The 22446-nt window shown below is 54.0% G+C and overlaps 1 protein-coding gene across 1 annotated transcript in view; it reads right to left on the bottom strand.

The window, feature by feature from the left end:
* Positions 1 to 22446, bottom strand: part of LOC134743975 (uncharacterized) — a 67188-nt gene that overhangs the window by 17612 nt on the left and 27130 nt on the right. The window contains exons 26-39 of the mRNA XM_063677606.1: positions 22061 to 22164; positions 21061 to 21206; positions 20650 to 20823; positions 19649 to 19837; positions 18997 to 19211; positions 17981 to 18151; positions 16459 to 16586; positions 15809 to 16002; positions 15285 to 15536; positions 15115 to 15240; positions 14369 to 14536; positions 2088 to 2139; positions 1482 to 1677; positions 493 to 667 (exon numbers count right to left, since the gene is read on the bottom strand). Coding sequence (XP_063533676.1) covers positions 493 to 667; positions 1482 to 1677; positions 2088 to 2139; positions 14369 to 14536; positions 15115 to 15240; positions 15285 to 15536; positions 15809 to 16002; positions 16459 to 16586; positions 17981 to 18151; positions 18997 to 19211; positions 19649 to 19837; positions 20650 to 20823; positions 21061 to 21206; positions 22061 to 22164 — 2290 coding nt within the window. The remainder of the gene's footprint in view (positions 1 to 492; positions 668 to 1481; positions 1678 to 2087; positions 2140 to 14368; positions 14537 to 15114; positions 15241 to 15284; positions 15537 to 15808; positions 16003 to 16458; positions 16587 to 17980; positions 18152 to 18996; positions 19212 to 19648; positions 19838 to 20649; positions 20824 to 21060; positions 21207 to 22060; positions 22165 to 22446) is intronic.

The raw sequence follows: 22446 nt of genomic DNA, 5'->3' as shown, positions 1-22446 counted from the left end.
AAGCCTATTCTTTGAAATACCTAATGTTACTCATAAAACATTAACTATTTCAAGGGGTGGCAAAATGTTAAGACCTATCTTAACAAGTAGCAGATAAGTAGGTATTAGCATACCTAAGTACCTACTTACCTAATCTAGACAGATTAAGTCTCTCAATCGTCCTATGATATGTAAAGGTGACATCTACCGAAACTATTGTGTACTAGTTTAAGTGCTCAATAAGCTGTTAGCTATGTCAATGTATGTAATAGTTCCTAACCAATCCGTAGTGTCATAGTGTGGCGCTGTACTTTACTATATAAGCTTCTACATGTATGTAGATAAGCCCACTTTTTCTAACCAGCCTTCTGTAAAACATTAAATTAAGATATCAGATTCTCTGCTTTCATTTGGTCGCCATTACCTCCAACGCTGAACAAAAACAGTATACAAACCTCGGACGGACAAATGCAGCAACTTTATGTTTACTTTTTGTATGAACTACATTAGTACCTTGGTGTTGGCGGACAGCAGCGCCACCTGTCGGCCGAAGCGCTCGGCCTCAAACACAACTCTCGGTATTTGTTTGGTGTCGCGCGCCTTCTTGCTGGACGCTTCCAGGAACGTCACGAGGTTGTCGACTGCCGAGGACAGCTTTTTGCCGCACAGTTTTAGCAGGCGCTCCACACTAAAAAAGGATAAATTTGATTGAGTAAAATGCGGCTGAAGGATGCATTTTGGTGAAAAAAGCAGGAGTGGATTTTAGGCCTTTAATCCAATTTGAAGTACGATGTATGTTAAAATATATCGCAAGTTATACCAATTTTTTGCGTTACGTTATGTTACGTTATATATCAAATGCTAAATGTATTACTGCAATGTTCTGCCACCAGAGTGCAGCACTAGCCTCTTTAGTAAACCATAGAGTTACTTATACATACTGTACCTTTAACAGGTTTTTGACAAGTTTTCAGAGATAATAAAATATGACATTGATGCATCAAGGCGGTTTGCTTACAGAGGACCTACCGGGAAACGCGAATCCGAAATTTCGCTATCTGCCTCTTTCATCTTCCTCGCGTTATCCCGGCATTTTGCCACGGCTCATGGGAGCCTGGGGTCCGCTTGACAACTAATCCTAAGAATTGACGTAGGCACTAGTTTTTACGAAAGCGACTGCCATCTGACCTTCCAACCCGGAGGGTGAACTAGGCCTTGTTAGGATTAGTCCGGTTTCCTTCACCGAAAAGCGACTTGTAAATATCAAATGATATTTCGTACATAAGTTCCAAAAAACTCATTGGTACGAGCCGGGGTTTGAACCCCGCCTCTTTGCTTTTGCCTCTTTATCGTTCGAATACGCAAGAGTAACAGAGATGTTAGATAACGAAATTTCGACTTCCCTGTTTCGCGATGAACCCTCAGACTGTGGTAGTGGCCGCCCCCTACGCAGTTTCGCGTAATATTCCCTAATCCCTATTTAACTTTAGGCGTCGTGTTACCTTCGTATGTTTGAGTCGAGAGTGACAGGAGTCAGCTGTCTCACTAACGTTGCCAGCAACGTGTACAGTCGAGACAGAGACGACAGGACACGGGAACTGCCGACGCCGACTGTACACCGTAGAGTGCACGCCGAGCGGCTCCAGGACGTCAGCTGGCAGAGTAGGAGGATCACTGCTGAGTATACTTCTTGAAGTTCTGTAGACAAATTGGCCGTTATCTATTCAGTGCTTAGCGAAATTCGATTTATCTGGATGGTCCATACTAATATTATAAATGCGAAAGTCTGTCTGTGTTAACCTCTTCACGCTTAAACCGCTGAACCGATTTAGTTGAAATTTGGCATATAGTTTTTATGCCGGAAATCAACCCTAAAGAGAGTCAAAAGGAAAGGAAAGGAAGGAAATTGAAAGATTTAATTGCCTGATAATTGATGTCAAGTAATGAAGTTTATGCTCAAATTGAATGAAATGATATGAAATGTATTTATTTGTCAGAATATGGCATTAAGGGCGTGACGGATAAAATCGGACACTTATTACGCCGGAGATACTGCATTAAGACGATTTTCCGTCCTCATATGAAGCTAGGACAGGTGCTGCGTTCGCCAAAGGATAGGGAGCCCTTGAACAGTCCGTGTGTATACATGATTCCTTGCTCCTGTGGGAAAAACTACATAGGAGAGACGGGCCGAAACATTTCCACCAGATTGTCTGAGCACATACGTAGTATGAAGAACAGGGATAGCCGGGGTTCTGCGGTGACGGAACACGTATTGAATTCAGATTCGACTCACTATATACGTTTCGATAAGGTAACTGTGCTGGCGAAAGAAAAGTTTGTGATTCAGCGAAAAGTATTACGGGAGGCTATCGAAATTGGTCGTCATCTGAATTTTAACCGTGATTGTGGTTGGTCAGTGCCTCCGAGCTGGAAAACTCGTCGGTGGACAGTATGGACGAACCATTAGCGAATGACGTAGTGAGTGTTGTGTGCAACTCATCATTTGACAATAATGCCGTAAACGAGGGTAGTTTCTCGCCCCCCCTGCCGCCACCGGCGCCCGCGCCGAGTCATCGGGCGCGGAGGGCTGCGGCCCGCAGTCTGCGCCGGTCCGTCACCGTCGACGCAAGCTCCTGATGACGCTCCTCGGTACGGAGTGAAACATGTCGAGCGTTTTCGACTTAAAACACGTGAGTGACCTGTTATTAATATATTTAATATGGCAATGTTGTCAAATGTTGGAACGATTGCTATTACACCTTATCCAGGCACTAAACTTAATCTAGCTGCTGTTACTGATTCCACGCAGACGAAGTCGCGGGCAAAAGCTAGTGTCAATGTCAACGTGCTCCTTATACCTGGCGGCGAAATTGCGGCTCGTTTACCCCACGTTCCTGTCACGGTCGCCATGAAGTGAGGGGTAGAGGGATAGTCGAGTGTAACACAGGCGCTTGGCGAATGGTCCGTTTACTACTGACAATACAATAAACCGTCTCCACTCTCCACTACATACTACATTTAACTCTATGTTCTATGCTATACCTATACTACACCACAATACACTTTATTACAAACGTCACAAGTTAGGTTAAAAGCTCCAGACTTCTTTCCATTCTCAATTTTATCTTTCCCATTACAAAGATTTGAGTGCAAAATGTTGACCGGCCCTCCTAACCTTGAGTGCGTAACTAATTTTGAAATCTCATTCAATTATGTGAGTCGTATGAGAACAAGGTACACAATTAAATGATATTTTAATACGAGTTATTGCACTTTACGGTAGGAGGGTATCAATATCCGTCTTAAGGTCGCGCGTTGCAGCAGATGCTCGTTGGAGCCGAGCCGGTTCAAGGGGTGGACGGATGGATGTATTGATGGATGGATGGTCGTATTGATGGATGAATCAATGGATGGACTGATAGATTGTTGATTGAATGGATGGATAGATGGATGGCTGCATAGATGGATGAACGGAAGGATGTCGCATCATGTATGAAATTGTATTTTTTTTATATAAACCATTAACCTCTTTCTGAAATGATGATGCTGAGATGGGCTGGAGGAGTTACGCGCCTAGACAGGGTAAGGAATGAACATAACCGGGGTTCATTCAAAGTGGCTCCAGTAACAGAAAAACTCCGAGAAAGTAGGCTCCGCCGGTATGGACATGTTATGCGCCGCGACGATACCTACTCTGTGAAGACTGTACTTAACATCAATACAGGGCCTAGAGGAAGAGACAGACCACCACAGCCACTCGGTGGTCAACCGTCGAAAAGGATTTGAAAGCCCAGAAGCTTGCACCAGTGACAACCCGGGATAGAATATCCTGGCGCCGATGCACAAGGAGGCCCGACCCCAGATGAACTGGGACAGAGGCAGGAAGAAGAAGAAGAAGAAACCATTAACCTCTTTCAATAGCCTGTGCCTGTCCCCTAGTGGCTGCAGGCAGCGCGGCGGCCAGGTCCCTCGCGCGCTGCAGCAGGAGCTCGGCGCCGGAGCCGAGCCGGGTCAGGTGCGCGCAGACGTGCGGCAGCACGGTGTGCCCGGTGCGACACTCGATGGACGGGAAGTTAAACCATTAACCTCTTTCAATAGCCTGTGCCTGTCCCCTAGTGGCTGCAGGCAGCGCGGCGGCCAGGTCCCTCGCGCGCTGCAGCAGGAGCTCGGCGCCGGAGCCGAGCCGGGTCAGGTGCGCGCAGACGTGCGGCAGCACGGTGTGCCCGGTGCGACACTCGATGGACGGGAAGTTAAACCATTAACCTCTTTCAATAGCCTGTGCCTGTCCCCTAGTGGCTGCAGGCAGCGCGGCGGCCAGGTCCCTCGCGCGCTGCAGCAGGAGCTCGGCGCCGGAGCCGAGCCGGGTCAGGTGCGCGCAGACGTGCGGCAGCACGGTGTGCCCGGTGCGACACTCGATGGACGGGAAGTTAAACCATTAACCTCTTTCAATAGCCTGTGCCTGTCCCCTAGTGGCTGCAGGCAGCGCGGCGGCCAGGTCCCTCGCGCGCTGCAGCAGGAGCTCGGCGCCGGAGCCGAGCCGGGTCAGGTGCGCGCAGACGTGCGGCAGCACGGTGTGCCCGGTGCGACACTCGATGGACGGGAAGTTAAACCATTAACCTCTTTCAATAGCCTGTGCCTGTCCCCTAGTGGCTGCAGGCAGCGCGGCGGCCAGGTCCCTCGCGCGCTGCAGCAGGAGCTCGGCGCCGGAGCCGAGCCGGGTCAGGTGCGCGCAGACGTGCGGCAGCACGGTGTGCCCGGTGCGACACTCGATGGACGGGAAGTTAAACCATTAACCTCTTTCAATAGCCTGTGCCTGTCCCCTAGTGGCTGCAGGCAGCGCGGCGGCCAGGTCCCTCGCGCGCTGCAGCAGGAGCTCGGCGCCGGAGCCGAGCCGGGTCAGGTGCGCGCAGACGTGCGGCAGCACGGTGTGCCCGGTGCGACACTCGATGGACGGGAAGTTAAACCATTAACCTCTTTCAATAGCCTGTGCCTGTCCCCTAGTGGCTGCAGGCAGCGCGGCGGCCAGGTCCCTCGCGCGCTGCAGCAGGAGCTCGGCGCCGGAGCCGAGCCGGGTCAGGTGCGCGCAGACGTGCGGCAGCACGGTGTGCCCGGTGCGACACTCGATGGACGGGAAGTTAAACCATTAACCTCTTTCAATAGCCTGTGCCTGTCCCCTAGTGGCTGCAGGCAGCGCGGCGGCCAGGTCCCTCGCGCGCTGCAGCAGGAGCTCGGCGCCGGAGCCGAGCCGGGTCAGGTGCGCGCAGACGTGCGGCAGCACGGTGTGCCCGGTGCGACACTCGATGGACGGGAAGTTAAACCATTAACCTCTTTCAATAGCCTGTGCCTGTCCCCTAGTGGCTGCAGGCAGCGCGGCGGCCAGGTCCCTCGCGCGCTGCAGCAGGAGCTCGGCGCCGGAGCCGAGCCGGGTCAGGTGCGCGCAGACGTGCGGCAGCACGGTGTGCCCGGTGCGACACTCGATGGACGGGAAGTTAAACCATTAACCTCTTTCAATAGCCTGTGCCTGTCCCCTAGTGGCTGCAGGCAGCGCGGCGGCCAGGTCCCTCGCGCGCTGCAGCAGGAGCTCGGCGCCGGAGCCGAGCCGGGTCAGGTGCGCGCAGACGTGCGGCAGCACGGTGTGCCCGGTGCGACACTCGATGGACGGGAAGTTAAACCATTAACCTCTTTCAATAGCCTGTGCCTGTCCCCTAGTGGCTGCAGGCAGCGCGGCGGCCAGGTCCCTCGCGCGCTGCAGCAGGAGCTCGGCGCCGGAGCCGAGCCGGGTCAGGTGCGCGCAGACGTGCGGCAGCACGGTGTGCCCGGTGCGACACTCGATGGACGGGAAGTTAAACCATTAACCTCTTTCAATAGCCTGTGCCTGTCCCCTAGTGGCTGCAGGCAGCGCGGCGGCCAGGTCCCTCGCGCGCTGCAGCAGGAGCTCGGCGCCGGAGCCGAGCCGGGTCAGGTGCGCGCAGACGTGCGGCAGCACGGTGTGCCCGGTGCGACACTCGATGGACGGGAAGTTAAACCATTAACCTCTTTCAATAGCCTGTGCCTGTCCCCTAGTGGCTGCAGGCAGCGCGGCGGCCAGGTCCCTCGCGCGCTGCAGCAGGAGCTCGGCGCCGGAGCCGAGCCGGGTCAGGTGCGCGCAGACGTGCGGCAGCACGGTGTGCCCGGTGCGACACTCGATGGACGGGAAGTTAAACCATTAACCTCTTTCAATAGCCTGTGCCTGTCCCCTAGTGGCTGCAGGCAGCGCGGCGGCCAGGTCCCTCGCGCGCTGCAGCAGGAGCTCGGCGCCGGAGCCGAGCCGGGTCAGGTGCGCGCAGACGTGCGGCAGCACGGTGTGCCCGGTGCGACACTCGATGGACGGGAAGTTAAACCATTAACCTCTTTCAATAGCCTGTGCCTGTCCCCTAGTGGCTGCAGGCAGCGCGGCGGCCAGGTCCCTCGCGCGCTGCAGCAGGAGCTCGGCGCCGGAGCCGAGCCGGGTCAGGTGCGCGCAGACGTGCGGCAGCACGGTGTGCCCGGTGCGACACTCGATGGACGGGAAGTTAAACCATTAACCTCTTTCAATAGCCTGTGCCTGTCCCCTAGTGGCTGCAGGCAGCGCGGCGGCCAGGTCCCTCGCGCGCTGCAGCAGGAGCTCGGCGCCGGAGCCGAGCCGGGTCAGGTGCGCGCAGACGTGCGGCAGCACGGTGTGCCCGGTGCGACACTCGATGGACGGGAAGTTAAACCATTAACCTCTTTCAATAGCCTGTGCCTGTCCCCTAGTGGCTGCAGGCAGCGCGGCGGCCAGGTCCCTCGCGCGCTGCAGCAGGAGCTCGGCGCCGGAGCCGAGCCGGGTCAGGTGCGCGCAGACGTGCGGCAGCACGGTGTGCCCGGTGCGACACTCGATGGACGGGAAGTTAAACCATTAACCTCTTTCAATAGCCTGTGCCTGTCCCCTAGTGGCTGCAGGCAGCGCGGCGGCCAGGTCCCTCGCGCGCTGCAGCAGGAGCTCGGCGCCGGAGCCGAGCCGGGTCAGGTGCGCGCAGACGTGCGGCAGCACGGTGTGCCCGGTGCGACACTCGATGGACGGGAAGTTAAACCATTAACCTCTTTCAATAGCCTGTGCCTGTCCCCTAGTGGCTGCAGGCAGCGCGGCGGCCAGGTCCCTCGCGCGCTGCAGCAGGAGCTCGGCGCCGGAGCCGAGCCGGGTCAGGTGCGCGCAGACGTGCGGCAGCACGGTGTGCCCGGTGCGACACTCGATGGACGGGAAGTTAAACCATTAACCTCTTTCAATAGCCTGTGCCTGTCCCCTAGTGGCTGCAGGCAGCGCGGCGGCCAGGTCCCTCGCGCGCTGCAGCAGGAGCTCGGCGCCGGAGCCGAGCCGGGTCAGGTGCGCGCAGACGTGCGGCAGCACGGTGTGCCCGGTGCGACACTCGATGGACGGGAAGTTAAACCATTAACCTCTTTCAATAGCCTGTGCCTGTCCCCTAGTGGCTGCAGGCAGCGCGGCGGCCAGGTCCCTCGCGCGCTGCAGCAGGAGCTCGGCGCCGGAGCCGAGCCGGGTCAGGTGCGCGCAGACGTGCGGCAGCACGGTGTGCCCGGTGCGACACTCGATGGACGGGAAGTTAAACCATTAACCTCTTTCAATAGCCTGTGCCTGTCCCCTAGTGGCTGCAGGCAGCGCGGCGGCCAGGTCCCTCGCGCGCTGCAGCAGGAGCTCGGCGCCGGAGCCGAGCCGGGTCAGGTGCGCGCAGACGTGCGGCAGCACGGTGTGCCCGGTGCGACACTCGATGGACGGGAAGTTAAACCATTAACCTCTTTCAATAGCCTGTGCCTGTCCCCTAGTGGCTGCAGGCAGCGCGGCGGCCAGGTCCCTCGCGCGCTGCAGCAGGAGCTCGGCGCCGGAGCCGAGCCGGGTCAGGTGCGCGCAGACGTGCGGCAGCACGGTGTGCCCGGTGCGACACTCGATGGACGGGAAGTTAAACCATTAACCTCTTTCAATAGCCTGTGCCTGTCCCCTAGTGGCTGCAGGCAGCGCGGCGGCCAGGTCCCTCGCGCGCTGCAGCAGGAGCTCGGCGCCGGAGCCGAGCCGGGTCAGGTGCGCGCAGACGTGCGGCAGCACGGTGTGCCCGGTGCGACACTCGATGGACGGGAAGTTAAACCATTAACCTCTTTCAATAGCCTGTGCCTGTCCCCTAGTGGCTGCAGGCAGCGCGGCGGCCAGGTCCCTCGCGCGCTGCAGCAGGAGCTCGGCGCCGGAGCCGAGCCGGGTCAGGTGCGCGCAGACGTGCGGCAGCACGGTGTGCCCGGTGCGACACTCGATGGACGGGAAGTTAAACCATTAACCTCTTTCAATAGCCTGTGCCTGTCCCCTAGTGGCTGCAGGCAGCGCGGCGGCCAGGTCCCTCGCGCGCTGCAGCAGGAGCTCGGCGCCGGAGCCGAGCCGGGTCAGGTGCGCGCAGACGTGCGGCAGCACGGTGTGCCCGGTGCGACACTCGATGGACGGGAAGTTAAACCATTAACCTCTTTCAATAGCCTGTGCCTGTCCCCTAGTGGCTGCAGGCAGCGCGGCGGCCAGGTCCCTCGCGCGCTGCAGCAGGAGCTCGGCGCCGGAGCCGAGCCGGGTCAGGTGCGCGCAGACGTGCGGCAGCACGGTGTGCCCGGTGCGACACTCGATGGACGGGAAGTTAAACCATTAACCTCTTTCAATAGCCTGTGCCTGTCCCCTAGTGGCTGCAGGCAGCGCGGCGGCCAGGTCCCTCGCGCGCTGCAGCAGGAGCTCGGCGCCGGAGCCGAGCCGGGTCAGGTGCGCGCAGACGTGCGGCAGCACGGTGTGCCCGGTGCGACACTCGATGGACGGGAAGTTAAACCATTAACCTCTTTCAATAGCCTGTGCCTGTCCCCTAGTGGCTGCAGGCAGCGCGGCGGCCAGGTCCCTCGCGCGCTGCAGCAGGAGCTCGGCGCCGGAGCCGAGCCGGGTCAGGTGCGCGCAGACGTGCGGCAGCACGGTGTGCCCGGTGCGACACTCGATGGACGGGAAGTTAAACCATTAACCTCTTTCAATAGCCTGTGCCTGTCCCCTAGTGGCTGCAGGCAGCGCGGCGGCCAGGTCCCTCGCGCGCTGCAGCAGGAGCTCGGCGCCGGAGCCGAGCCGGGTCAGGTGCGCGCAGACGTGCGGCAGCACGGTGTGCCCGGTGCGACACTCGATGGACGGGAAGTTAAACCATTAACCTCTTTCAATAGCCTGTGCCTGTCCCCTAGTGGCTGCAGGCAGCGCGGCGGCCAGGTCCCTCGCGCGCTGCAGCAGGAGCTCGGCGCCGGAGCCGAGCCGGGTCAGGTGCGCGCAGACGTGCGGCAGCACGGTGTGCCCGGTGCGACACTCGATGGACGGGAAGTTAAACCATTAACCTCTTTCAATAGCCTGTGCCTGTCCCCTAGTGGCTGCAGGCAGCGCGGCGGCCAGGTCCCTCGCGCGCTGCAGCAGGAGCTCGGCGCCGGAGCCGAGCCGGGTCAGGTGCGCGCAGACGTGCGGCAGCACGGTGTGCCCGGTGCGACACTCGATGGACGGGAAGTTAAACCATTAACCTCTTTCAATAGCCTGTGCCTGTCCCCTAGTGGCTGCAGGCAGCGCGGCGGCCAGGTCCCTCGCGCGCTGCAGCAGGAGCTCGGCGCCGGAGCCGAGCCGGGTCAGGTGCGCGCAGACGTGCGGCAGCACGGTGTGCCCGGTGCGACACTCGATGGACGGGAAGTTAAACCATTAACCTCTTTCAATAGCCTGTGCCTGTCCCCTAGTGGCTGCAGGCAGCGCGGCGGCCAGGTCCCTCGCGCGCTGCAGCAGGAGCTCGGCGCCGGAGCCGAGCCGGGTCAGGTGCGCGCAGACGTGCGGCAGCACGGTGTGCCCGGTGCGACACTCGATGGACGGGAAGTTAAACCATTAACCTCTTTCAATAGCCTGTGCCTGTCCCCTAGTGGCTGCAGGCAGCGCGGCGGCCAGGTCCCTCGCGCGCTGCAGCAGGAGCTCGGCGCCGGAGCCGAGCCGGGTCAGGTGCGCGCAGACGTGCGGCAGCACGGTGTGCCCGGTGCGACACTCGATGGACGGGAAGTTAAACCATTAACCTCTTTCAATAGCCTGTGCCTGTCCCCTAGTGGCTGCAGGCAGCGCGGCGGCCAGGTCCCTCGCGCGCTGCAGCAGGAGCTCGGCGCCGGAGCCGAGCCGGGTCAGGTGCGCGCAGACGTGCGGCAGCACGGTGTGCCCGGTGCGACACTCGATGGACGGGAAGTTAAACCATTAACCTCTTTCAATAGCCTGTGCCTGTCCCCTAGTGGCTGCAGGCAGCGCGGCGGCCAGGTCCCTCGCGCGCTGCAGCAGGAGCTCGGCGCCGGAGCCGAGCCGGGTCAGGTGCGCGCAGACGTGCGGCAGCACGGTGTGCCCGGTGCGACACTCGATGGACGGGAAGTTAAACCATTAACCTCTTTCAATAGCCTGTGCCTGTCCCCTAGTGGCTGCAGGCAGCGCGGCGGCCAGGTCCCTCGCGCGCTGCAGCAGGAGCTCGGCGCCGGAGCCGAGCCGGGTCAGGTGCGCGCAGACGTGCGGCAGCACGGTGTGCCCGGTGCGACACTCGATGGACGGGAAGTTAAACCATTAACCTCTTTCAATAGCCTGTGCCTGTCCCCTAGTGGCTGCAGGCAGCGCGGCGGCCAGGTCCCTCGCGCGCTGCAGCAGGAGCTCGGCGCCGGAGCCGAGCCGGGTCAGGTGCGCGCAGACGTGCGGCAGCACGGTGTGCCCGGTGCGACACTCGATGGACGGGAAGTTAAACCATTAACCTCTTTCAATAGCCTGTGCCTGTCCCCTAGTGGCTGCAGGCAGCGCGGCGGCCAGGTCCCTCGCGCGCTGCAGCAGGAGCTCGGCGCCGGAGCCGAGCCGGGTCAGGTGCGCGCAGACGTGCGGCAGCACGGTGTGCCCGGTGCGACACTCGATGGACGGGAAGTTAAACCATTAACCTCTTTCAATAGCCTGTGCCTGTCCCCTAGTGGCTGCAGGCAGCGCGGCGGCCAGGTCCCTCGCGCGCTGCAGCAGGAGCTCGGCGCCGGAGCCGAGCCGGGTCAGGTGCGCGCAGACGTGCGGCAGCACGGTGTGCCCGGTGCGACACTCGATGGACGGGAAGTTAAACCATTAACCTCTTTCAATAGCCTGTGCCTGTCCCCTAGTGGCTGCAGGCAGCGCGGCGGCCAGGTCCCTCGCGCGCTGCAGCAGGAGCTCGGCGCCGGAGCCGAGCCGGGTCAGGTGCGCGCAGACGTGCGGCAGCACGGTGTGCCCGGTGCGACACTCGATGGACGGGAAGTTAAACCATTAACCTCTTTCAATAGCCTGTGCCTGTCCCCTAGTGGCTGCAGGCAGCGCGGCGGCCAGGTCCCTCGCGCGCTGCAGCAGGAGCTCGGCGCCGGAGCCGAGCCGGGTCAGGTGCGCGCAGACGTGCGGCAGCACGGTGTGCCCGGTGCGACACTCGATGGACGGGAAGTTAAACCATTAACCTCTTTCAATAGCCTGTGCCTGTCCCCTAGTGGCTGCAGGCAGCGCGGCGGCCAGGTCCCTCGCGCGCTGCAGCAGGAGCTCGGCGCCGGAGCCGAGCCGGGTCAGGTGCGCGCAGACGTGCGGCAGCACGGTGTGCCCGGTGCGACACTCGATGGACGGGAAGTTAAACCATTAACCTCTTTCAATAGCCTGTGCCTGTCCCCTAGTGGCTGCAGGCAGCGCGGCGGCCAGGTCCCTCGCGCGCTGCAGCAGGAGCTCGGCGCCGGAGCCGAGCCGGGTCAGGTGCGCGCAGACGTGCGGCAGCACGGTGTGCCCGGTGCGACACTCGATGGACGGGAAGTTAAACCATTAACCTCTTTCAATAGCCTGTGCCTGTCCCCTAGTGGCTGCAGGCAGCGCGGCGGCCAGGTCCCTCGCGCGCTGCAGCAGGAGCTCGGCGCCGGAGCCGAGCCGGGTCAGGTGCGCGCAGACGTGCGGCAGCACGGTGTGCCCGGTGCGACACTCGATGGACGGGAAGTTAAACCATTAACCTCTTTCAATAGCCTGTGCCTGTCCCCTAGTGGCTGCAGGCAGCGCGGCGGCCAGGTCCCTCGCGCGCTGCAGCAGGAGCTCGGCGCCGGAGCCGAGCCGGGTCAGGTGCGCGCAGACGTGCGGCAGCACGGTGTGCCCGGTGCGACACTCGATGGACGGGAAGTTAAACCATTAACCTCTTTCAATAGCCTGTGCCTGTCCCCTAGTGGCTGCAGGCAGCGCGGCGGCCAGGTCCCTCGCGCGCTGCAGCAGGAGCTCGGCGCCGGAGCCGAGCCGGGTCAGGTGCGCGCAGACGTGCGGCAGCACGGTGTGCCCGGTGCGACACTCGATGGACGGGAAGTTAAACCATTAACCTCTTTCAATAGCCTGTGCCTGTCCCCTAGTGGCTGCAGGCAGCGCGGCGGCCAGGTCCCTCGCGCGCTGCAGCAGGAGCTCGGCGCCGGAGCCGAGCCGGGTCAGGTGCGCGCAGACGTGCGGCAGCACGGTGTGCCCGGTGCGACACTCGATGGACGGGAAGTTAAACCATTAACCTCTTTCAATAGCCTGTGCCTGTCCCCTAGTGGCTGCAGGCAGCGCGGCGGCCAGGTCCCTCGCGCGCTGCAGCAGGAGCTCGGCGCCGGAGCCGAGCCGGGTCAGGTGCGCGCAGACGTGCGGCAGCACGGTGTGCCCGGTGCGACACTCGATGGACGGGAAGTTAAACCATTAACCTCTTTCAATAGCCTGTGCCTGTCCCCTAGTGGCTGCAGGCAGCGCGGCGGCCAGGTCCCTCGCGCGCTGCAGCAGGAGCTCGGCGCCGGAGCCGAGCCGGGTCAGGTGCGCGCAGACGTGCGGCAGCACGGTGTGCCCGGTGCGACACTCGATGGACGGGAAGTTAAACCATTAACCTCTTTCAATAGCCTGTGCCTGTCCCCTAGTGGCTGCAGGCAGCGCGGCGGCCAGGTCCCTCGCGCGCTGCAGCAGGAGCTCGGCGCCGGAGCCGAGCCGGGTCAGGTGCGCGCAGACGTGCGGCAGCACGGTGTGCCCGGTGCGACACTCGATGGACGGGAAGTTAAACCATTAACCTCTTTCAATAGCCTGTGCCTGTCCCCTAGTGGCTGCAGGCAGCGCGGCGGCCAGGTCCCTCGCGCGCTGCAGCAGGAGCTCGGCGCCGGAGCCGAGCCGGGTCAGGTGCGCGCAGACGTGCGGCAGCACGGTGTGCCCGGTGCGACACTCGATGGACGGGAAGTTAAACCATTAACCTCTTTCAATAGCCTGTGCCTGTCCCCTAGTGGCTGCAGGCAGCGCGGCGGCCAGGTCCCTCGCGCGCTGCAGCAGGAGCTCGGCGCCGGAGCCGAGCCGGGTCAGGTGCGCGCAGACGTGCGGCAGCACGGTGTGCCCGGTGCGACACTCGATGGACGGGAAGTTAAACCATTAACCTCTTTCAATAGCCTGTGCCTGTCCCCTAGTGGCTGCAGGCAGCGCGGCGGCCAGGTCCCTCGCGCGCTGCAGCAGGAGCTCGGCGCCGGAGCCGAGCCGGGTCAGGTGCGCGCAGACGTGCGGCAGCACGGTGTGCCCGGTGCGACACTCGATGGACGGGAAGTTAAACCATTAACCTCTTTCAATAGCCTGTGCCTGTCCCCTAGTGGCTGCAGGCAGCGCGGCGGCCAGGTCCCTCGCGCGCTGCAGCAGGAGCTCGGCGCCGGAGCCGAGCCGGGTCAGGTGCGCGCAGACGTGCGGCAGCACGGTGTGCCCGGTGCGACACTCGATGGACGGGAAGTTAAACCATTAACCTCTTTCAATAGCCTGTGCCTGTCCCCTAGTGGCTGCAGGCAGCGCGGCGGCCAGGTCCCTCGCGCGCTGCAGCAGGAGCTCGGCGCCGGAGCCGAGCCGGGTCAGGTGCGCGCAGACGTGCGGCAGCACGGTGTGCCCGGTGCGACACTCGATGGACGGGAAGTTAAACCATTAACCTCTTTCAATAGCCTGTGCCTGTCCCCTAGTGGCTGCAGGCAGCGCGGCGGCCAGGTCCCTCGCGCGCTGCAGCAGGAGCTCGGCGCCGGAGCCGAGCCGGGTCAGGTGCGCGCAGACGTGCGGCAGCACGGTGTGCCCGGTGCGACACTCGATGGACGGGAAGTTAAACCATTAACCTCTTTCAATAGCCTGTGCCTGTCCCCTAGTGGCTGCAGGCAGCGCGGCGGCCAGGTCCCTCGCGCGCTGCAGCAGGAGCTCGGCGCCGGAGCCGAGCCGGGTCAGGTGCGCGCAGACGTGCGGCAGCACGGTGTGCCCGGTGCGACACTCGATGGACGGGAAGTTAAACCATTAACCTCTTTCAATAGCCTGTGCCTGTCCCCTAGTGGCTGCAGGCAGCGCGGCGGCCAGGTCCCTCGCGCGCTGCAGCAGGAGCTCGGCGCCGGAGCCGAGCCGGGTCAGGTGCGCGCAGACGTGCGGCAGCACGGTGTGCCCGGTGCGACACTCGATGGACGGGAAGTTGGGGGATTCTTCGCCACCGGCGGACGTGTCTTCTTCCTGTGACCGGAGAATAGTGAATCAATCAAGAGTAAGTATTATATTATAGCATAGAGTAACTTATACTAGAGCGGTACTGTCATAGTAAATTTTGTAACCCCAGTAAATTCACTGCCATCTGTCGACACACTTTAAAACTAAAAATGAAGATTTATAAAAATACGATAGAATGTATTTAAATATAGATAAATGATTTTTTTTATTTGCATTAATTATTTTTATGATTTTGACCCATGTTCTTTCACTGATATGCGTTAAAATTGTTAAATTACAAACGAAACCGTCAACGCCATCTATACGACTGTAGGCCAAAACTAGTAGCGCCCTCTGAACGAGAATCAAATTTTCTTAATTTTCGAGGCACGTTTTTTCCTTAGACTGTATCCATCTATTACGGAGTTCTTTAATGAGTAAAAATCGTGAAAGTTTAAATCAGTGTTATATCTATCTTTGATTATAGATAAGGTAAACACTAGAAGAAAGCCCCGCTGGGGCTTCTGGCTTGTTTACAAAATCTGCATGAAAGTGTGCCTCCTATTGTATTCTCTTCTCTGTCGCTCTCTATCTGTCTCACTTACATCAATCCTGTCCAACACGCTGGCCAGCTTATCCAGCATCTCGTCCAGCAATAGCGCCTCCTGCTTTATTCTCGCCCCGGCCGTCAGTAGCGGTGGAATGAGTGACAGGCAATTCTGTCTGTCTGTCACTTACATCAATTCTGCCCAGCGCGCTGGCCAGCTTATCCAACAGCTCGTCCAGCAATGGCGCCTCCTGCTGTATCCTCGCTCCGGCCGTCAGTAGCGGTGGAATGAGTGACAGGCAATTCTGTCTGTCTGTCACTTACATCAATCCTGCCCAGCGCGCTGGCCAGCTTATCCAACAGCTCGTCCAGCAATGGCGCCTCCTGCTGTATCCTCGCTCCGGCCGTCAGTAGCGGTGGAATGAGTGACAGGCAATCCTGTTTACTGGTTCGAACGTATTCTTCTAGCTTTAACAACGCCTAGAAAACATAATGGATTAATATTTATTGTACTGGATATAGTGTGTTAATATAGTATATCTCTCGCAAGGAACCACTTATTTTATTTTATTTTATACTGGGGTCTCCAACAACACGGCAGCGAGCTGGCAATACGCCGACACTAGTTTCTTGTTCACGCTGTCTCCCTCTTCCGCGCTCTCTTCTACTTGAGAGAGAGCTGTGTGGACGTGCTCTAGTATCGCGGCTATGTGGGAGGATACTAATGTAAAAAAATCTAAAATGTTTCTTACTGCAGTATATCTCTCGCAGGCAACCAGTGGGGTCTCCAACAGTACGGCAGCGAGCTGGCAACACGCCGACACTAGTTTTTTGTTCACGCTGTCTCCCTCTTCTGCGCTCTCCTCTTCTACTTGAGAGAGAGCTGTGTGGACGTGCTCTAGTATCGCGGCTATGTAGGAGGATTCTTGCTCTTCTGATATTTCCGCTGAAAGGACTTTGCGTCAAAACGATCCAAAAACCAACAGAGTTACAAAGGCAATAGAGTCCACCGCCGCGCTCGCCCGAACATCTACCCTGCAGCATAAATTTACTTACTTCGACTCTATTGACTAGGTAATAAGGGTGACGTCATTTTGACTAAAATACCAATATCTCAGTTCTGCAATGGAATTCCGCTTGGTGCCCATAGAACGAAATGAAGTACATAGAAATACCTATCTACCTAACTCTCATTTCTGTTGGTTTTTGGACCAAGCTCCATACAAAGTTAAAGTTGCCCATGGCCCATGGTCCTTTAGATTTAGATGCAAAATATAGATGTTTTCATTTGTACGTATCATTCACATTCATAAAACAAACCTTTTGTATTTTTTGTAATAGTAGATTTTTCGTAACCAAGGGAACAAATGTTGCAAGTTAAATAAAATCTTGAAAAACTTACTGATTGTCGACAGGAAACTGTCAGTTTTGAAGGCGTGGTCGGGGGACAGGATGAACGTGAGACAATCTGTGAACAACTCAACACAACCCAGCGCCGTCGTGTCGTCAAACTCACACATGTCACGGAATCTGGCGGAATGTGAACATTACAAGTATTACAACAGTGTACTTAGTAAACTATAGTTATATGTAATATTACTTTTTATATAAATAATTAGTTAAAAAGGTCAAGGTCACGGTCAAGGGGTCATCCATTAATTACGTCACACCAATTTCTAGGTTTTTTGACACACTTGGTCACATTTGGCAAAGCCCTCCCCCCAGCCCTGGTGTACTGTCACAGTTTTTTCAACGAAATCGGCAAATCGAATTAAGTACTATCAATATTTTATGAAAATTTTTTTGACAAGAGAAATATTAGTTATTTTATATCCCAATACTGATTAGGAGAGAAAATTAAACGATTATCGTTCCAAAAACTTGTAATTTAAGTGTACAGCGAATAAAACAATTTAAATAAATTTCTGTTACTGATGAAGTTAAAGTGACGTCACAAAATTTGTGCCCACCCCCTTGTCACAACATGTCACATTTTCTTGACCCCCTCCCTCCCCTTAAATGTGTGATGTAATTAATGGATGACCCCCAAGGTCAAAGTTTGTATGTGTGACTGTTTGTGTTCTGAATAAATTAATTTAAAAAACATTAAGCACATGCCTGCAGACACATCGCTTGTATAATGAGGGCTGCCGCGTTTAATTTCGCCGCCAGGAGCGCTAGTGTAGATGGAGGTCTTTCAAAATGACAAATGCATTAAAGTTTTGGGGGTTTCACGCTTTTTTATCGGGAATTTTCACTCCTTATTCGTAATTGTGGTAAATCTTTGTCCATTTTGGACAAAGATTTACCACAAACTGCAAAAAAATCACGTTTGTTGAAAAAAACTGCAAAAAAATCACGTTTGTTGTATGGGAGCCCCATTTAAATATTTATATTATTCTGTTTTTAGCATTTGTTGTTATAGCGGCAACAGAAATACATCATCTGTGAAAACTTCAACTGTCTAGCTATCACAGTTCATGAGATACAGCCTGGTGACAGACAGACAGACGGACAGACGGACGCACAGACGGACGGACAGACGGACAGCGGAGTCTTAGTAATAGGGTCCAGTTTTTACCCTTTGGGTACGGAACCCTAAAAATGGCAAATAAAATATATGCAAAACAGGTTGAATAAAAGGACACATTTAGACGTTAAAATGCCTTTGTGTATATTAGAACGTATTAATTTTATAAAAATAAGCATAGAAGAATATTGAGATCTGTTTTTCTGGACCTACATCTACAGTGGTGCCAACTGGTGAGCACAAAAACGGTAGCCCTCATTGTGGCTATGTTACTGATGAGTTTAACCCCCTGCGCGTCGCTCAGTTCGGCCACAGGGCGGACACAGCGCAACGACCAATGATGGAAGTCTCGAGAGTAAGAAGGTAGTAATAACCGTCAGTTATCATTACATACCTGCAGACACACCGCTTGTACATAATTGTGGCTATATGAGCGATGAGTTTAACCCCCTGCTTGTCCGCTAGTTCGACCACAGAGCGGACACAGCGCAGCGACCAATGGTGGAACTCTCGTGAGCTACGAATTCGGTTTCGTTGCTCGAGAGTGCACCACGGGACTTCTTCGCTGAAAAAAAAGTGTGTTAATTTATATATTTAAACTAGGCATAATCTTCAAAAACTTCAACGGTTTATTCTAATGCTTTTCGAACACTACGTAATGTTCTTAGTAGCAGAATGACAAATCAAACCGGTTATCAACATCTCCTAGATTCAGTAAAGTTGGGTTAGGTTCTTCGGATGTTTATAATTTATTTATTTGAATTTAAAATGTTTTAGCATTATCAATCAATCAATCAATCATTTATTTAACTTCAGACAACAATGGTCCACAATGATACAAATTAAACATTACAATTAAAATTAAATTAAAATAGATTATAAATAAAATTAAAACATAAATTGAAAAAATTACACTAAATTATATACAAATTACACTAAATTATATATCACTAAATCTTATAAAACAAAGTCCCGCGCCGCGTCTATCTGTATGTAAGTATGTATTTTCGCGATAAACTAAAAAACTACTGAATGGACTTTCATGCAGTTTTCACCTAATTTTACTCTTGAAGAAAGTTTAGATGTGTAATTTGTTAAGGTTTCGTGTATAACCCGTGCGAAGCCGGGGCCGTTCGCTAGTAAGTAATGAAATAAATCGATTCACGAACGACAGAGTTCTAAGACTTAGGGTGGGTTGCACCAACTGTTTGTCATCGTTAAAGAGGTTGTTAAATTTTATTGTATAAAAAGTTTCATAGTAAACCGCCGCGGTGCGCCGGGTGACGTTGATCAGTCTGTCAAGTGCGGATGATGGAACTGGTACTTAAACAATGAAACAAAAACCTAACGTAAAAAATACTACGACTAAAAATGTACAGCATAATACAGTAAACTTATTAGAAAACTTACCTATACAGCAGTTCCATCACTCGTAGACATATTTTCAGGTCCCAGACGCAAGGTAACGTCTTGAAAGGAGCACCTCTATCTTTAGTCAAGTTTGACACTTTGACTGGCCTGTTATCCTTGTCATTCTGTGACTTTTGACTCTTCTGCGACTTGACGGTTTCTCGCGTCTCGTTTAGAGTTGATTTACTGCCCTTCTTGCCTAATTTTGGTGTTGCCTGTTAAAGACAAAATAATCTATGCACAAACTTCACCTTTGTAATAGATATGTTAAAGAGCTTTCTGCTTATTGAGTATTTCAGGTAAAGGTATAGCTGTCCAATCTTAACCTCAGCCATGCTTCGAGGTGAACACCTTGTCGCCATGTTTCACTTAAAATCAATGATTTCAAAAGTAAAGATAGGCCTATTCATATAATTCCGACCGAACATTCTCGTTTGGTATGCCTGGGTGGAATGCTATAACGCAATTGGTTGATGAGTTCGCATCACGCGCGCGATTGGTCACAACTAGTTGCGTTACACTGCACGATTGGCTTGAATTCGTGAGTGATACCCAAAATGACACCGCCGCACCACTATTCTAAGTGCCCGTAAGGCCCGTCTTTACAAAGTAATATACAGCTTAAAATTCTAAAAGGTTCTATGAAACATACCTTGGTGTTATCCAATAACTGTGTGTACCCCTTGAACAGATTAAGCACAGTGGCGGTAGTTTTAGGACTATTACGGTCCCACTTCATGACCTGGTAGGCGACCAGCGCCTCGTACGATGACAGTATCTGCTGAAACTTGAAGGTTTTCGCCTGGGATTCGGGGGTCAGGTCTGAAAGGCCTACGTCATCCTGGAAATGAAAAATAGCTAATCTGGCAAATCAATTTTCAAAACGAGATAAATGTTCACCTACCCAACGAAAGTGTACGAAAAAGATGGGAGTAGACATCACAAATTAAAACCACCCACATGTATAACGTGGAGCTATAGAGTAATCATCACCTGTGTTTTACTCAACACATTACATACAGTTGGTCAAGCCTAATAGTAATGATCGGGGTAAAGAATCGAAGAAGGGGTGGAAGGGGGGGGGGGTTAAGTTTTTACCCTTTGGGTCGGGTTCGATAGAGAATAGAGTGTGTCCCATAGATGGCGCTGTTAACACAAGTTAACATGTATGTATAAGCATAGAGTAACTTATACTAGAGCGGTACTGTCATAGTAAATTTTGTAACCCCAGTAAATTCACTGCCATCTGTCGACACACTTTAAAACTAAAAATAAATATTTATAAAAATACGATAAAATGTATTTAAATATGGATAAATGATTTTTTTATTTGCATTAATTATTTTTATATGATTTTGACCCATGTTCTTTCACTGGTATGCGTTAAAATTATAAATAACAAACGAAACAGTCAACGCCCTCTATACGAGTGTAGGCCAAAACTAGTGGCGCCATCTGATCGAGAATCAAATTTTCGTGATTTTCGAGGCACGTTTTTTCCTTAGACTGTATCCATTTATTACGGAGTTATATCTATCTTTGGTATAGGTTACTCTATGGTTTACTAAAGGGGCTAGTGCTGCACTTTGGTGGCAGAACATTGCAGTAATGCCCCTATTGATAATAGCAGAAGATAACACAATATATTCTTACCACTTCAATATGAGCGAACCGCTCGCTGTCACAAATCTTCGTCAGATCTAGTGCCAGCTTACTGCGTAAAGCGGCGCTGCCGTTGTCGGCCTGGCTGGCTAAAATGTCCTCTAATTCCTCCTCCTCCTCTTGGAGGAACTGTGCTGTCACGTAGAGGAGGTGGGATATGGGTTCCTGGTGATTAATAATAATAACATTCTTATTATTTATGGTACGTGGTCACAGATTATATAATAGTTCTTACGAACAGATAGTTATTACTCAAAGAAAACGCAAATACCTACCATTTTGATGCCTACACAAAAATACAATAGAGTGACCTTCAACGCGCCGCTCCCCGTTGTTATACAGAACATTGTTTTACAGAATGGAAATTTATCAAATAACACCTGTCTAAAAGAGTGTACTAACCACTAATACGGCGGTGGCTTCGTTGATTTGCACACACTTGTCCCAAAGCACTCGTTCCTCTTCCAAATATTTGGTGAGGTGCTCGTTCAGAAAGTCAAGAACGCACTCGTGGAGGCCCGGCTTGTCTTTTACACACTCGTACAATTCTGTTTAAAAAATAGAATAGAGTACTCTTAATAAAAAGGGTGCCATAGATAATTAGTCATAATCTTAAGGTTCCTAAGCCATTAGAACAAAACACTTGAAAAACATGAAGCAGTCATCGCCGCCCATGGACATAAGCAACACCAGAGGAGCCACTTATGCGTTGCCCACCTTTGAGAACCCTAAATACCTGCTTCTTGAGGAACCCCATGTCATAGTGCAAAGGAAACACCTCAGAAGGTAGCTAATTCCACAACTTGCACGTTCTGGGCAAAAACGAGCGAGATGCCCGCTTGTTTTTGGTTTGCCACGTGTCAAGAAAGTGAGGATGAGCTTTGTTTCTTTGGCGGGAGGTGCGGTGGTAAAAACGTGACGGTGGCACCAGATCAAAAAGTTCTTCAGAACATTCCCCATTGTACAGACGGTAGAACAAGCACAGAGAGCCAACGTCCCTCCGAAGGCTAAGAGGTTCCAAACCGACTGTGAGATCGGGATCGCCAACAATACGAACTGCCCGACGTTGGATGGAGTCAAGTGGAAAGAGTTGGTATTTCGGTGCTCCAGACCAGAGATGAGAACAGTACTCCATATGTGGTCGAACCTGCGCTTTGTATAACGAAAGCCGGTGACCTGGTGTGAAGTACTGTTACGCTCTATTCAGCACCCCAAGCTTCTTATAGGCCAATTTGGCTTTGAGTTCCAAGTGACCCCGAAACTGGACTTCGTATCCCGATACTCTTGGATATGGCAAGGGGCATGTTCTGGAACTCAAATTTTTAGGGCAAAAACATGTTTCTTTATCCATAGCTATGGCTGTATAGAATTTTTTGAAACAGTGATACAATTTGATACATACTAGTATAAAGCAGTTGTTTGACGGCCGCATCTTGTACAAGGCACCGTCGTAGTATCGACACCACCTCCAGACATACTGACTCGTTGCGCACACTAGACGCCGCTCTGTAACAATGTTTTATTCTATAACCGAAACAAAGCCTAAACGACATAACCTAAACGGCTTTTAATATGTATACCACATGTACACTAAACAGACCTGTAACGATTGTTATTAATAAATAAAAATAAAATAAAAAATAAAAATCATTTATTTCGGACCACAGAAATCCATAACAGGTTAGTCGAACATGCAGGAACTTAAAACTATGTTAGATACAATTAATTATTACTTAACTTACTAGATATCTACAACTACAATACATACTTGGCTAGGGAACGATGCAG

This window comes from Cydia strobilella, chromosome 9 (assembly GCF_947568885.1).
Source record: "Cydia strobilella chromosome 9, ilCydStro3.1, whole genome shotgun sequence".
Classification (NCBI taxonomy): domain Eukaryota; kingdom Metazoa; phylum Arthropoda; class Insecta; order Lepidoptera; family Tortricidae; genus Cydia; species Cydia strobilella.
The sequence above is the reverse complement of the archived record's forward strand: the minus strand, read 5'-3'. Positions and strand labels throughout refer to the sequence as shown.